Source organism: Mustela nivalis (genome assembly GCF_964662115.1).
Source record: "Mustela nivalis genome assembly, chromosome: 1".
Classification (NCBI taxonomy): domain Eukaryota; kingdom Metazoa; phylum Chordata; class Mammalia; order Carnivora; family Mustelidae; genus Mustela; species Mustela nivalis.
The window spans coordinates 155,430,073-155,444,589 of record NC_139020.1 but is presented as its reverse complement, the minus strand read 5'-3'; the positions used below and the strand labels follow the sequence as shown (position 1 = coordinate 155,444,589).

Here is a 14,517-nt window from a genome sequence, read left to right as displayed (position 1 = left end):
ACACAGGGGCAAGAGCCCCAGTCCCTTCTCTGATCTCACCAACTTTCTCCCCTATTCCTTGCTCCTCCTCCATTCTGCAAAAGGAAGGCGGGGAAGAGAACATTAAGCCCTCATTTTATTCTTCACTAGTCCCAGGAGTAGCTCCATTGCAGTTTCCCAGGAAGGAGCTTGGATGTATTCGGGAACGATCACCATATTCTGGGTCAAAGACAATGGAGGATTCAATTTAGATTTTGTCTTAGGAAGGGGAAAAGGGGAAAGAGAGGGCCGATCATGAGAATGGGTACACCACCAGTTAGAGTTGTAAGTTACTCTGGGTTAAACACTTGTTGGAAAGAAACCGTGTCAAGGGCTTTACACCCATTATCTTATGCATTATGCCCTCCATATCCCTCTTAGTTAAAGAAGCTGAAGCCTATGGAGATGATGGCTTGACAAAGGTCATGCAGTAATAGGGGCTGAGATTTCAAAGTTAAGTCTCACTTCCCCTAAGGTTTGTGGGTGCTGGAGTTGGGGAGGAGATGTGGTTGGGTTGTGAACAGTCTTGTGAGCCATATGAAAGAGCCCAGACATCATCCTCAGGGTAATAGGAAGCAGCTGGATCGAATGGTTTTAAAGCAGGAGGAGGGATGTGTTCAGATGTGTGTGTGTGTGGTGGTGGTGGTGTGGGGACTGCTGGTGAGGAGAGCGCTGGTGTGTGTGTTGCCAGTGTGGGGGGGTGGTGGTAGTGTTTCAGGTGCCTGGGGAGCAGTTATCCCGGACTAGGAGGTACAAAATAGAGGGTTCTGTCAGGAGACTTGTAGGGGCTGACATTTCCTGCTGATAGGCAAGAATGTGAGGCACATGTGAGATGGGAATGGGGAAGACTGAAGGCTGTAGGATCAGTAGAGGATCAGTAGAGGCGCCCTCTACTGAAGTGGGGGACGCAGAAGCAGCAGCAGGGGAGGGGGAGATGATGGCAAAATGAAAGAGATGGGTTTTGGTTACGTTGGTTGGGGGGAGCTCAAGGACAAGACTGGGTGGGGATGTTGATTTGGAGCTCAGAGTGCACAGAGAACACACAAGGAGAAAGATGCACTGGCTACGAACAGTGAAGCAGAGGGGGCCAGACTCTTCATTAAGCGGCCGGCGGGGAACGGCGAAAGGCGGGTAAAGGGGACAGCAGGGGCGGTCGGTGAGGTGACAGGAGAGCAGCGGGGCGCGGGGCTCTCGGGGCGGGAGGCGGAGAGTCCCGGAGGGAGCGGCTTGGCCGCACTCGGGCCACGTACCATAAGAGAGGAGTCATCGCTGCTCATCTCCAGGCTCCCGGGCCTCCGAGTCCCGGTCTGGTGGGGCCGCCCGGAGCTGGATTCCCGAGTCAGGGTCCCCGACAAGCCTCTCGCGACCGGAAGTTGGAGGTGCGCGTCCCTGGAAACGGAGGTAAGGGCCAGTTGCTAAGAACGTCAGAATCAGGGGTGGGAGAGGCAGGCACCCACGTGACAAGGCGCTCGCAATCGAGCGCCGAGAGGGCGAGTGCGCGCTGGTGGCGTCGGGTCGCGCTGCGGGGTGGGCACCGCGGTACCGGATACGCGCGCCGCCGCTGGGTTGCAGCCATGGGTCTGGGCGCCAGCGCCGAGCAGCCCGCGGGTGGCGCCGAGGGCTTCCATCTGCACGGGGTGAGTCGCCTCCGCGGCGCCGGTGACCTTGGCGGGGCACCCGCACGGACGCGAGGGGACGTTTGATCGTCGGCTCGAGGGCGGCAGCGGCAGGGTCCGGGTCCCCCGAGCGGCCGGGGTGTGCCTCCTTCCCGGTGGGGCGTGTGCCTCCTTCCCGGTGGGAGCCGCCTGCGGGAGGCGGCGCCGAGGCTTTCTGGCCCCCGGGCCATCTGCGGCCGGGTCTGCCCGGCGCTGGCCCCGAGTGCCAGCCGTGCAGGAAGCGGGACCGTTTCCTGGTCCGGTCCGGCCGCCCGGAATGGCACTTCTCCCAGGTGAAGATTGCACCAGGTCCAGCCGGGACGCACTTGTGCTCCCGGGTCATGTTTGTGATCGCCTTCTTGCTGGGCCTGGGAAGAGAGCCAGCAAGGCCAAGACCCTAGGTCCCTGTCGGGATGGCCAGGTGGACGCCGACTGCCACGGCGCGTATCCTGCCGACCGGCCTCCGGTTCCGGGCTGGAGGAGCAGTGCCAACCAGCCAGGGAGAGCCGTAGCGGGAGAGCCAGGAGACTGCCGCAGAAGGCGGGGTGCGAGCGTTGGCAGCAGGGGAGGGACGAGTCTGGACAAGCAGTTCTGGACAAAGTGGAGACGGAGCGGGGTTCCTAGAGTCTGAAGGTGAGGAGAGGGCCCGCAGCCAGATGGAGAGATGGGGTGGCTGTGGAGAAGGAGGTGCTGAAACGGAGGTGAGAAGGGCACGAGGGTCTCCGAACCCACAGCGCAGCGGGGAAGGACCTCATACTTCTCCACGGGCACCCTGGATGGATTGCAGAGCTGAGTGTAGGCAGGCAAGCTGGTCAGTTTGGTACCTGGCTGCTGAGGGGTGTCTGAAGCTCTGTTAACCACAAGAGGGGAGGGTGAAAGAAGGGGGTTCCCAAAAGGCAAGCCAGCTTGGCTTCAAGACCCAGAGTTGACAGCCTCGTGTTTGGCAATGGGCTTTCTCTGGTTGGCATCACAGTGAGGCACCTGACAGAAAAGTGGACAGCCGAACGCCTCCCATCAGGAGAATCTTCCAGCAGGTTGATGGAAAGCAAAGAAATTGAGGACTTGGCGAGAGGGGAGAGGTGGGGCAGTGGTGGGGGGAATGTGGGAGAGGGGCTGAGTGGAGAGGTCAAGAGATTGGAGGTCTTCCATCCACAAAAACAGGTATTTTTGAGCACATTCTGGGTGCCAGAGATAAAGCAGTGGACAGAACAGACACCGTCCCTCTTCTCATGGAGCTTATCCTTTGTTGCTGGCACAGAGAGGAGGGAGACAGACGGAACAGAAATATATGCTAGGCGGCGAGCAGAAATATACGCTAGGCGGCGAGCAGTGCGAGGAGAAGAAGGTAGAGGAAGAGCATACAGAGGCTGAGTGGGTGCTGTTTTGGATAGAGGGGTCAGGAAGACACCTGGGAGGGAAGGAGTGGACATTACAGATACTTAGAGGAAAAGCATTCTGAGACGGTTGGGTTGAGAAAGCAGGAGATGAGGCTGGTGTCCAGAAATGGGGTGGCCCATGTGAGGAGGACAAGTGCTAAAGGAAGAGACCAGACTATGCAGGGCCTGTCGTGTCCTGAAGATCAGGATTTTCTCCTGCGCTGTGGAACGGGGGACGTTTTCCGTGGAAGTGTGACCTTACCTACTTACATTTTTTAAAAACTGAAGAACATGTCTGTTGTCTTGTGTAAATACTGGTGTTCTTACTGTGCACCAGGCACGATGGAGAAGTCCTTGCCCTCAGTGAGATTAGAGGCCTGGAGGGTCCCCCCGGAAATGGTTATTACCTGTTCAGGTTCTGGGTTGGACTTCCTGGAGTCAGATTTCTGAATAATGGAGTGCTTTTCCTCCTGGGGAAGTCAGTGCTAGTAAAAGAGTTAAACACAAGGTAGGGCAGGTCCCCTGGCACGGAGCCAGTCCTCAGCAAGTGTCAGCTGCTGTCCCTTTAATTACATTAGATTCCCTGATGGGGAATACAGTGAAAGGTGGTGGGAAACCAGCAAGCATTGAGTGGTTGTGAGGTGGAGGGTGTTGGGAGCCCCCAAAGGAGAGCTGTACAGGGGACAGAGCTTATGGCGGGAGCTGGGGTGTAGTGGCAAGCCACGCAGATTAGCTCTGCTCCAGAGCCCTAGAGGGTGATTGCAAGGTGGGGGGCAGGGGCAGTGGAGTACGGCAGAGGGTGGCGAAAGGGCCTGGGGATTGGAGGCTTGAGCTTCTGGACCTCAGTAATGCTGGAGGGCAGCTGACAAGGAGTAACTGAGGAGGGGAGTGGGCTGGCAGCTGGGTGGCACTGGCCTCAGGAGCAGGGGGAGGCAGGAGTGGCATGGATGAGGTCCTGAGCTGGGAAGGAGGACTACCTCCGCATTTGCTGTCCCTGAGTAACTGTCCAGTGGCTTTCAAAAGACACCTTGTCCCAGCTTTCCTGTGGAGGGAGAGGGGCACGGCTCAGAGCTCCCCTGTTGCAGGCCAACTGGGACTGGAGTTGGTTTCTGGGCTCACTGTCATTGGAAGCCATGGCAAGCTCCTGGGGATGGCAAGCAGGGCCTCAGTGGGTGGTGACCCAGCTAGAAGGGTGTTCTAATTCCAGGGGTGAATTACCTGGATCCCAAGGCGTGGGGTGAGCTCTCCTTCAGCTTGGGGAATCCAATTTTGGGCTGGTGGGTGGCTGAAGCGGATGCATCCGGAACCTGAAGCCCTCTGGGCTAATGCCTGGCCAGTGGGACATCAAGTGCTCACAGCCAAAGGCCTGAGGGTGTGGGGCCCACTGCAGGGTCCAGCCCTGAGGATAAAGGCTGCATTGTTTGAGCAAGGCTCTGTAAATGAGGCCTTTGAGATGGATTTTTACCCCAGCTGGGAGGCCTGGTTGCTGTGTTTTTGGAGACAGCAGGGCTGGAGGCCCCCTTGGGCTCAGGAGAAGGGAGGAGGAGCCATTCCACACAGAAGGGGAGACTAGGCTGTGAGGCTGGGATTCATCCCTGCTTTTGGGACTCCCTCTTGCAGGATTCCCAGCTCAGGCACATCCCCTGTCCCTTGGGACTTCTTCCCTCAGCTGCACTCCTCAGTAGGTCCCACACCTGCCCAGCTGAGCTCGGATCTGTCACCACAGGGTCTGTGCTCTGGGATCTGGCCACAGGCTGCCCACCCTCTCTGTCTTTCTGAGCACACCTCTGGTTCCGTCTATTCTGGGGCCCTCCCTTCCTGTCCACATCTAAACCTCTCTGGTAAACCTGCCAGCTTCCCAGTGGCCCAAGCTTCCCCACAGGCCTGTGGTGCCCTGTGTCTGTGTGGCCTCCTAGAAGCTCCCAGGGCTACCCTGGGCTCTCCTGTGAGGCATCTCTGGAAGTATGATGTGTGACCCAACAAGAGCCATTTCCCAAAGAGGACAACCTTGCCCAGGTAGGTAGCCAGCGGGTGGAGTTACCTTGACTGTGCTCACTGGTCACCTGCCTAGAACAGTTTGTGCAGGGCCCGGGTTCTTGCTGTGACACCGAAAGTGGTGATGGATGGTCTCTGAAATTGTGGACATGGGTGGGGGCTTCTCGGAGAGTCACGAGGCTGGTGCCTGCTGTGACTGTGGCCTCTGCTGTGGGACAGGTGCAGGAGAACTCCCCAGCCCAGCAGGCAGGCCTGGAACCCTACTTTGATTTCATCATCACCATCGGGCACTCGAGGCTGGTGAGGCTCTCCCATGCTACAGCTGCTGTGTGTGTGTGTGTCTCCTGTCCCACAGCAGGCCCCACTCTGCTCCTTCTCCCTTTTCTTCCAGAGGGAGGCCCAGCACACCTCTCCTCCTTCTAGGCCTGTACTCAGCTTGACTGGTACACTGCCCAGTGTCCAGCTCCTGAGCTTTTTGGGGCTCTTGGAGCTGGCCACAAGGTGTAAAGGGCCTGCCTCTCAGGACACGAGAGGTGTCAAAGTGCGAAGGGACCTGTCAGAGAGGGGAGTCCTGCAGTGCTCTGGACCAAGCAGGCTCTTCGCTCACTCTGTTGTCTTTTCCAGGGTTTCTGAGAGAGGCAGGTTTCGTGGTGCTTAGGGGTGGTGGGGGGTTGCAGTGGTCTCAAGGGGCTGCAGTAGTCGCAGGCCCAGACCCTTCCCTGGCCCACGCCCACACCAAACCCCGCTGGGGCACCTGGCCTCCTGGGCCCTTCTCCACGTTGGACCCAGACTTGTCTGAGAGGCCCCAACCTGGGGGGTGGGGGGTGGGGGGGAGGGGGGCTTGGCGTCAGCCCCTCTGCCACCGCAGAACAAGGAGAATGACACGCTGAAGGCCCTGCTGAAGGCCAATGTGGAGAGGCCCGTGAAGCTGGAGGTGTTTAACATGAAGACCATGAAGGTGCGCGAAGTGGAGGTGGTGCCCAGCAACATGTGGGGCGGCCAGGGCCTGCTGGGGGCCAGTGTGCGCTTCTGCAGCTTCCGCAGAGCCAGCGAGCACGTGTGGCACGTGCTGGTGAGTGGGGGTGGGGGGGAGGGGCAAGGGTTGGGTGTGGGGCATCTGGATTGGGCCAATGACCTGCTTCCGGGACAGGGCTCCTGAGGGCCGCTCCTCACCCATATAACTGTGTACCCTGCTTGGTAGCCAGGCGACCTTCTCACCCTCCAGACCTTGGTTTCCTATTTTGAGGGGTGGGATACCACCAACTGGAGGGGCCGGTTGGTGGTACCCCACACTGCCAGAAGGCTGCTGTTGCTGGTCTTTATAGATGGGGTCTTTTCTGGTAGACTCTATGGCCTACCGGGATCTAGTCGTTTCTGGCAGGTTTCCTTAGAGCCCGGTTGGGCCTTGGGCCTGGGGTCTTCCTGAATCTCAGTGACTGAGTTGTCACAGATGTTGCTGTGTCTTTGTACACACACACACACACACACACACACACACACTATGGTGCCTACAATCTTGAATGCTTAGTGCCAAGGCTTAGTGGAAGGAGGGTGCCCTGAGCTGGAAACGGACTGATTTGATCTCTAGCCTTCTCTGTTGCTCAATGAGTTCTTGTGGGAGACTTCTCAACCTTTTAGCCTTCCTCAGTTTATCCACCAGTACAATGGGGTGATGAGGCAAATCCCTTTGCATTGCTCTGGGAGATCTGGAGCTAGGAGTGGTAGAGATTCCCAAGGGAGGAAATGATGCTTGTACCCAGTTCTGCTCACTGCCCAGCCTCCAGCCTTTCCACAGGGGTCTCAGCCATATGCCTGCACCCAGTAACAGCACCGCAGTTGGACACTTCCTGTGGGCCAACTGTCGTTTTCATTCTTTTTTTTTTTTTTAAAGATTTTATTTATTTATTTGACAGAGAGAGATCACAAGTAGGCAGAGAGGCAGTCAGAGAGAGAGAGAGAGAGGAGGAAGCAGGCTCCCTGCTGATCAGAGAGCCCGATGCGGGACTCGATCCCAGGACCCTGAGATCATGACCTGAGCCCAAGGCAGCTGCTTAACCAACTGAGCCACCCAGGCGTCCCCATCGTTTTCATTCTTTACCTGTATTCTATTTTTAATTGTTTCGGCAACCCTGTGAGGAAGGACTGCATACCCTGCTTTTAATCGTGGGGAAACTGATGCTAGGGTGTTAAGTATTTGTCCACAGTTATAGGTTAGAGGTTGGCTGAGTCAGGATTTAACCCACAGGAGATTCCAGAGCTCAGGGCTGTGAACAGTGCCATGGTGCTGCCCTCTGCCGGCCGGCTGTGCACCTTGGGGAGGTCAGGAGTAGGAGAGTCTGGGCTTGTCCTAGCCCTGGAGCCTGAGAACAAGTATCCTGCTCAGTACCTGGAAAGGGAGCCCCTCCATCCTCCCCGCCCGCCCCTCTCCATCCCCAACTCGAGAAGTAAGACGGATAGTTGGTGATTTCTCTTTTCCCCAGGACGTGGAACCCTCTTCACCTGCCTCCCTTGCTGGCCTGCGCCCATACACAGACTATGTGGTTGGCTCAGACCAGATCCTCCAGGAGGTGAGCAGCATTTGGTTTGTCCTCCCCAGGCCCCCCGGATAGGGTGCCGAGATGGGTGCTGTCCACGAGGGGGGCCTTGTTTAGTCGAGGCCTCCCAATTCAGTGTGGGGAGTGGGGCTCAGGTGCTGGTTTTGTCGTAGTCCGAGGACTTCTTTACGCTCATCGAGTCCCACGAGGGGAAGCCCCTGAAGCTGATGGTTTACAACTCTGAATCCGACTCCTGCCGGGAGGTGACTGTAACTCCCAATGCAGCCTGGGGTGGAGAGGGCAGGTACTTTCTCAGGCGGAGGGTGGTGGGGCAGGGGCCCAGCAGAGCACCGGCTGGACCCGGCCGCTGGATGTGGACGCCCAGAATCCCATGGTGGGGGGTGGAGGTTGGGCCCAGGGTCCAGGGATCCTGAGGATGACCACTGGTCCAGGAGGCACCCTTGCTGCCCCTCATGGCTAGGAGTGGGTGGGGTTGGAAGACCTAGGAAGGGCTATGGGACAACCTCCTGGATTGAATGTTTCTGGACTTCTGCAGTCTGGGGTGTGGTATTGGCTACGGGTATCTGCACCGGATCCCAACCCAGCCTCCCAGCCACCACAAGAAGCCACCTGACGCCCCTCCACCTGATGCCCCGCCACCTGACGCCCCGCCACCTGACATCTTGCCATCTGGTGCCCCTCCTCCTGATGCCCCGCCACCTGACACCCTGCCTCCTGATGCCCCGCCACCTGGACCCACCCCTCAGGACTCTCCTGCCTCTTCAGGCCTGGAGACAGGCTCCAGGCAGGATGACTACATGGAGGTAGGTGGGGATCATCTGCCAATGAGAGGAAGTGGGGGGCTTCGTATGGGCAAAGGGGCCTGCCACCTGGGAAAGGAGGACCCAAGGCTGCTGTCATCCGGGGCCCATTTGTGGAGCCCTTGGGGGGCCTTTCTTGCTTCTGGGGGCCAGTGAAAGCAGGTGGTCCAATCCTGGGACAGTGAAGCCCAGTTTAGTTCTGACACTTAGGTCTGGAGGCGAACGTCATGGCAAAGCACTAGTTGTTGCCTTCATTTCCTGAGTAGGACACAGAGGCTCAAACACAGAGCCTTGTACTGTGCCTTGAGGAGTCTGGGGTCAGGCTGGGCCAGAGGCTGGGCATCCAGAACCCCAGCTGGGCTGGTTTGGCCAGATCTGTAGAGGAATGCCAGACCTGCCTTCATGCCTGTGGGAAAGTCACTGAGTACCTTCAGGCACTCGGCTGTTGCCTAGTGTCTGGGGCGCATGGGAGGATGGCTCCCTCGGCATGCTGGAATTCATCCAAGGGTTCCTCTTCAGGTGGGTCATTGGAGGAGCCCAGCCAGGTGGGTGCTCAGTCCTCAGCAGACCAGGAAGGGCACTCCGTCCTTGTCAGCATTGACAGAGAAGCCAGGCGGGCCTCCTATACCAGACTGTAGATCCCCTGTGGGGTAAGGGCAGGACACTATGGCTCTTTGCTCCATCAGGCAGAGTAGTGCTTCTGTGGTCAGTGTGGGCCGGGGCTTAGATTGGACTCCTCTGCCCCAACTGCCCCTACTGTGCTCCCTCCTTCTTCCCTGGCCCCCATAGGCCCTGCTGCAGGCACCCAGCTCCTTCATGGAGGGACAGTTTTCTGAGCCTGGGAGTCCTAGCCGTGGTGCTCCAGACCTTGGGGGATTTCCACATCCCATGGAGACACCTCTTCAACCTCCACCTCCAGTGCAGCGTGTCATGGACCCAGGTAGTGAGTGGGCCCCAGAGAGGAGGCAGAGGGGCCTGCAATCCCCGGTGCTGCGGTGGGCCCCAGGTTTGGGGCGGGGCTTCCAGGGCAGTGCCTAAACCTTCCTCAGACCCACGGATGCCAAGACTCACAGATGCCAAGAGGGTTGCAGATGAGCCTGTCTAGTGTGCTGGTGGGGGGGACTGCAGTCCACAGAAGGGACATGGCCTGCTCGAGGTCATGCTGCATAGTGGGGACAGAGCAGGGTCTGCGCCCTCTGCCTCTGTGTTAGTCCTTTTCTTCCCTCAGCAACAGGCAGTGGGGACCACTTTGGGATTGGGCGGGGGCACCCTTATGGGTTGAGATTACAGTTTCAGGCTGGGCCAGGCACTCCAGGAACATACCCTGAGGCCCAGCATATGGGCCTTCCAGTCGTCTGGGTTTTGTGCTGGCAAAGACTTGCATCCTTCTTCTAGGCTTCCTGGATGTGTCAGGTATCTCGCTCTTGGACAGCAGCAATGCCAGTGTCTGGCCCGGCCTGCCCTCTGCCACAGAGCTGACGTCCACGGGTCTCTCAGCCTCTGGCCCTGAGGATGTCTCCAGCAGCGGTTCTCACGAGCGTGGTGGTGAGTGGCCCACACCTGCACAAGCTTTCTGGGAAGGATCCTGAGTCATTGGCAAGGTTGCCCTGAGTTTCTCAGCTGGCTGGGAGGCTGGCTATTGGGTGAAATACAGCCACGTGAAAGCATCTTGACACTAGAGCTCCCATTCCCCATCAATGTCTGGGGAGGGAGTGGGGGGGGGTAGTCAGTGGGGGCTGCCCCAGGCTTTCTCAGCCCCACCCTATATTTTTCAGGTGAGGCCACATGGTCCGGATCAGAGTTTGAGGTCTCCTTCCCGGACAGCCCAGGCACCCAGGCACAACCAGACCACCTGCCTCAGCTAACTCTTCCCGACAGCCTCATCTCGGCAGCCTCACCGGAAGACGGCCTGTCTGCTGAGCTGCTCGAAGCGCAGGCTGAGGATGAGCCAGCAAGCACAGAGAGCCCAGAGTTCGGGGTGGAGGCTGAGGGGGCAGGTGGCCAGGCCCTGCTCTCCACCCCTGAATAACACCCTAGGCTGTGTCCAGGTCCCTGATGGCATTTCATGAGGCTGAGATGGGGGGTGGGCAGGGGAGCCGCTTAGGCCGCACTATGCAGCTCAGCCCCTTGCCTGATCCCGGCCAGCCCAGTGTGTGCAGCTTTCTAGGCAGTGGCTCCCTGTTGTGCAGGGACTTCTGCAGTCCGGGAGCTCATGTGTGCCCATAACCCCTGCCGGCGTCCAAGAGATGACCTTCCAGCATTGGTTCTGCCTGGTGGTCCTGGCTTTGGGGAGTCGGGCACTTGTTTGAGAGTCTCAGACAAGTCCTTTTGGGCTAGTGGGGAGCTGGGAGCAGCACCCAGATTGTTTTGCAGGAGCTGGGGTAGGAGAGGAAAAGGACTACTCTGCTGCTTGGGTCGGGCAGAGAGCCTCAGTGGTTAGGAAGAGGAGACCATCGGCAAGAGCATCTTTAGGCCACATTGTACCCTTACGTCCAGTGCTTGTTCCTGCTCTGGTCACTATGGCTGCCCAGGCAGCAGCAGGGTCCACACAGGGTCAGGTGTGAAGGAGGAAGGAGGAAGGAGGATTGAAGGGTGGAGTGAAGGAGGAAGGGATAGGTCTGGAGTATTTGCCTGCAACTTGCTAGGGCTTGCCTTGATTCTTCTTGTACAGCTCAGCTAGCCCCGTGTATACTAGAAGGCAGCCCCACACCTTGGGGACCCCTGAGGCCCCAGTTACCGTCTCTTGTAGAAGTCTCGTATCCTCACCTCTGCTACACTGCATAGCTGGCTCAGACTGACTGACATCTGCCAGTCAGAGCTGGAGGAGAGAAGCAGTGAACTAGTCCATCTCTCCTGGGGGAGGAGGGTTGGAAATTCTAGCCCTGTCAGCAGAGACTCACTTGTTCTGGGACCATGATGTCTCTTCTTCCCCAGGGCCTACACCCCACAGACCCAGTACCCCTAATGGTGACTCTTGTCAGATCCCAAACTTACACAACCATCTCTTCTAAATATACAAGGCATCCAGGCTGCCCAGTGGAGAATACAGACTGCGAATTTAAATTCACCAACCTAAGCAGACTCAAAGCCAGTCCTGACTGGATTTCTTGAACACAACTCCCACCCTAAGGGGGAACGAGGGGCCTGGACAACGGTGGGTAAAGGCCATTCTGTTCTTTCCCATAGTATGGGAGGCTGTTCCCTCCACCCCCGGTGCCCAGAGTGGCTAAGACTAGGCGAGATCTTGTGCTTTACCTGGTTGCTCCAGAATGAGGAGGATTCCATGCAGGAACAGCTCCTGAAGTCCCTCACCTGCCCACATCTTGCTAATTGCTAAAAAAGCTGCCTCTGGCCTTGTCTTCTAGCTGCTACCCAGTTCAAAGTCCCATGTTTGTGGCTTGATCTGTAATGTGGGCACTTAACAGTGCATTCAGGGTTCTGTTGGACCCACACAATAAGGACCGTCTGCTCAGGGGGAGGCACCGACCCAAGTATATGCAGGGAGGGCCCCCAATGAACAAACTCTTCAAATTTCTAGCACTGTGACTGCATTTGAAGCAAGCCCTCGTCAAGCCTGTCATGGCAGCTGATAAGCCTGTCGAACAGGGAGGTGTTGTGTCTGCTTGTAGGAATCCAGGAAGTAGAAGAGAATCACCACAGGACTGTTTGGAGGCCAGCTTCCCTGAATTGCAGCCTGGCAGTCTTGCCCAACATCTCTCTCACCCTAGGATTCTGGCTCTTCCTCTCTCACTTTTACATACTTCCCGCCCTGACCAGGGGGACAAAATGGGTACTGACGTTGATGACTGTCAGGGTAAACATGGAACCAGAAGTTTCTCTGTAATCTGCTATGAAGGAAAATGACAAGTGAAAGAAATAAAGGTGTACTACACTTTGAAATATTGTAACTAAAGCCTTTATTCTATACAACTGTGAAATACAGATTTTTACCCTTTTGGCATTGCAGACTGTCAGATTTTCTGGAAACTGTTACTGGTTTGACTGGAAGGAAAAAAAGTAGAAGCATGCTGAGGGTCAGATCTGTGACAGGAAGGGAGTGCAGCCACCCCTCAAGTCTCGGCACATGGGGCCAAATGGCCCAGTGAAACCTATTCCTTTACCCCAAGGGCCCCTCCTGCAAACACAGCAGAGGGCTGATAAGTGAGTTGTGGGGTTTGTTTTTGCCTTTAATTCACAACTATTGCTAAAAAATGTGCACCAAAAGCACACTGTTGTATCCAACAGATAGAAAGGACTTTTAAAAAAAGAAGCCGGTTGCTCTCTGTGTAAGGGAAAAAGACTCATTGGAAATGTGGCATGTCTTTGCTCACTTCTTCAAAGTGCTGGAGGCAGTGACCTGTCCACTTTCCAAAGGAAGCTGACCAGTAGTGAGGGAACCCTGTCTCTGCAGTTGTGCAGGTAAGAATATCTCAAATAGAAAGGTCTGGACTTAGGCCCATCAGCTGCTTCCCACTGAACCTGTCAAGACGTAGAAAAGAAAACAACCCTTTCCAGCCCCTCCCCAGTCCCTGCTGTTGTGGGGACAGACTGCATGCGAGCTGGGGAGGCAACTGGACTGGAATAAACTGCCCTCTGAAGGCACTTGTGCTTCTGGCTTCATACAGGAGGCTTGTCTTCCGTAGTTGTACGGGACTGTTCTATTCTGAATACAAATGACCTTGGGGAGAATCCAAAGTATTTTCTGCCAAAAGTTGAAGTGTTTATCCCCAATAAGTTATATTCTGTACAAGACTCAAATGATTCTATGAAAGCTTCAGATTGTTAGAAAGAACAACGAAAAGAACTCCGGATACAGGTACCACAACAAAAACCTGCATATAAAACTCTGGTGAAAACAAGTATGTATACTTCCAGGAGGGGAATATCAAATTAACTCACTAGGATACCCTTCCTTCTCAGACACCATAAATTTCAGGTAGCATCTAAATGAAGTGAGTATCTCCTTGTGGTCTTTTTTTTTTCCTTTTCTTTTCTCCTCGTGGTCTTAAGTTTCGATGGTGTTGCGCTGCTCACCCAAAGCGCGAACCTGTGGCATCACGTAGCTTGGCTCCTCAACAAAGCTGGATGCGGCGGAGCAGGGAAAGCGTGGCACCTGCCCGTGGCTGCCGCACAGCCGGGGGCACTGTGGGGGCACAGCAAACCCTGGGCGCTGCTGGGCATACTCCAGTCTGGCAGTCCAAGTGCTACGGGCCAGCACCCAGAGTTTTGCAGGTTTTCCTAAAGAACGCATCTGAGATGCAATATTAAAACGAGCCCAACAAGGATAATTTATTATGAAATGGGCTGGCTCTGGAATTGTACAACAGCAAATTCCTATTAAAAATAACTGTCTTAAATGTGAGAACAACTTGTTTTTAATGACCGACTTGGAAAAAGCCTTCATAGGTGTTGCAGGGATGGAATGTACTCTCTTATAAAAGCTACAGAGCATGTAGGTTTGAAGTGGAAACACAGTGACAGATGTGGCTTTACCTATGTGTCTCTACAAGTGCTAACAGACGAAGATAAGGTCCTTTGAAACGAAAGGAAGCCCAGTCTGTGCTGGCCTGTCGTCCGTCTTCTGTACATCTCACAGGACACAGTGTGCCTGTGGGGTTTTCTGTTCGCACTCTCTGCCTCCCTGGGGACAGCTTAATCTACACATGGAGACTGGTTTCTATTTTACACCGCAATTAGTCACTTCAACTGAAAGAGAATCTCGGTCCATACCAAATCGGCCGTTAGAAGTCGTGCTCCCACTGGGGCTCGGTGGGCTTCCTAGGACTACTCTCGGGGCCAAGGAGGGTGGTCAGTAAATGAATACCCAGGAGCGCTCACCCACCCTTCACGTGGACTTCTGACGGTAATGGAGGGTGAGGTCGCCACCACTCTTCCATATGAAGTGCTTCACTGTTCGGAGGTCCATGTTTGGATCTAAAACCTGAACGGCCAAAAATAAATAATAATAAATGTCAAAGCCTCTACTTTGTAATATCCAAGACCTTTATTGTAAACTCAGGGACTCTCACCAGGTCATCCAGCTCGTCCTCCCCTCGCCTGCCCCTGGTGGCCTGCTCTTGCTGACAGAGCTCTCATGCACGCAGACACGAGTCTGGGC

General features: G+C 56.0%; 3 protein-coding genes across 20 annotated transcripts in view; 1 reads left to right on the top strand and 2 right to left on the bottom strand.

The window, feature by feature from the left end:
* The window catches only part of TTC21A (tetratricopeptide repeat domain 21A), a 36,373-nt gene extending 35,008 nt beyond the window's left edge, over nt 1-1,365 (bottom strand). For all 7 annotated transcript variants that reach the window (XR_014315743.1, XM_082746054.1, XM_082746052.1 and 4 more), the window contains exon 1: nt 1,269-1,365. Coding sequence is in view for 6 of the 7 variants with exons in the window: in XM_082746054.1 (XP_082602180.1) it covers nt 1,269-1,295 (27 nt within the window). In the remaining variant the exon portion in view is untranslated. The remainder of the gene's footprint in view (nt 1-1,268) is intronic.
* Nucleotides 1,058-12,299, top strand: GORASP1 (golgi reassembly stacking protein 1). 6 transcript variants are annotated; one of them, XR_014315795.1, is made up of 12 exons: nt 1,058-1,149; nt 1,302-1,419; nt 5,264-5,344; nt 5,913-6,116; nt 7,525-7,611; nt 7,752-7,882; nt 8,135-8,402; nt 9,189-9,339; nt 9,795-9,944; nt 10,175-10,396; nt 11,420-11,553; nt 11,938-12,299. XR_014315795.1 is itself a non-coding variant. In XM_082746363.1 (11 exons), exons 1-11 carry the CDS (start codon nt 1,073-1,075, stop codon nt 11,473-11,475), a joined length of 1,545 nt encoding a protein of 514 aa, XP_082602489.1. In that variant the 5' UTR covers nt 1,058-1,072; the 3' UTR covers nt 11,476-12,299. The 6 variants fall into 6 exon arrangements, 4 of the variants coding, with proteins under 4 accessions (XP_082602489.1, XP_082602490.1, XP_082602492.1 ...); XM_082746363.1 differs by having other exon boundaries at nt 11,420-12,299; XR_014315796.1 differs by lacking the exons at nt 1,058-1,149; nt 1,302-1,419 and adding an exon at nt 1,495-1,655.
* Nucleotides 12,300-14,517, bottom strand: part of WDR48 (WD repeat domain 48) — a 54,340-nt gene continuing 52,122 nt past the window's right edge. For 4 of the 7 annotated variants that reach the window (XM_082746280.1, XM_082746277.1, XM_082746279.1 and 1 more), the window contains one exon: nt 12,300-14,340. In XM_082746280.1, coding sequence (XP_082602406.1) covers nt 14,245-14,340 — 96 coding nt within the window. In that variant the 3' untranslated portion in view covers nt 12,300-14,244. The remainder of the gene's footprint in view (nt 14,341-14,517) is intronic. The other 3 variants (XM_082746278.1, XM_082746281.1, XM_082746282.1) reach the window with 1 other exon arrangement.

Bases quoted from the DNA above. Each gene is read 5' to 3' on its own strand.
- GORASP1 (XM_082746363.1), top strand. From the start codon at position 1,073: ATGCACTGGCTACGAACAGTGAAGCAGAGGGGGCCAGACTCTTCATTA. The intron at 1,420-5,263 runs GTAAGGGCCAGT...GCTGTGGGACAG, and splicing joins GCGCGTCCCTGGAAACGGAG to GTGCAGGAGAACTCCCCAGC. The intron at 6,117-7,524 runs GTGAGTGGGGGT...TCTTTTCCCCAG, and splicing joins AGCACGTGTGGCACGTGCTG to GACGTGGAACCCTCTTCACC.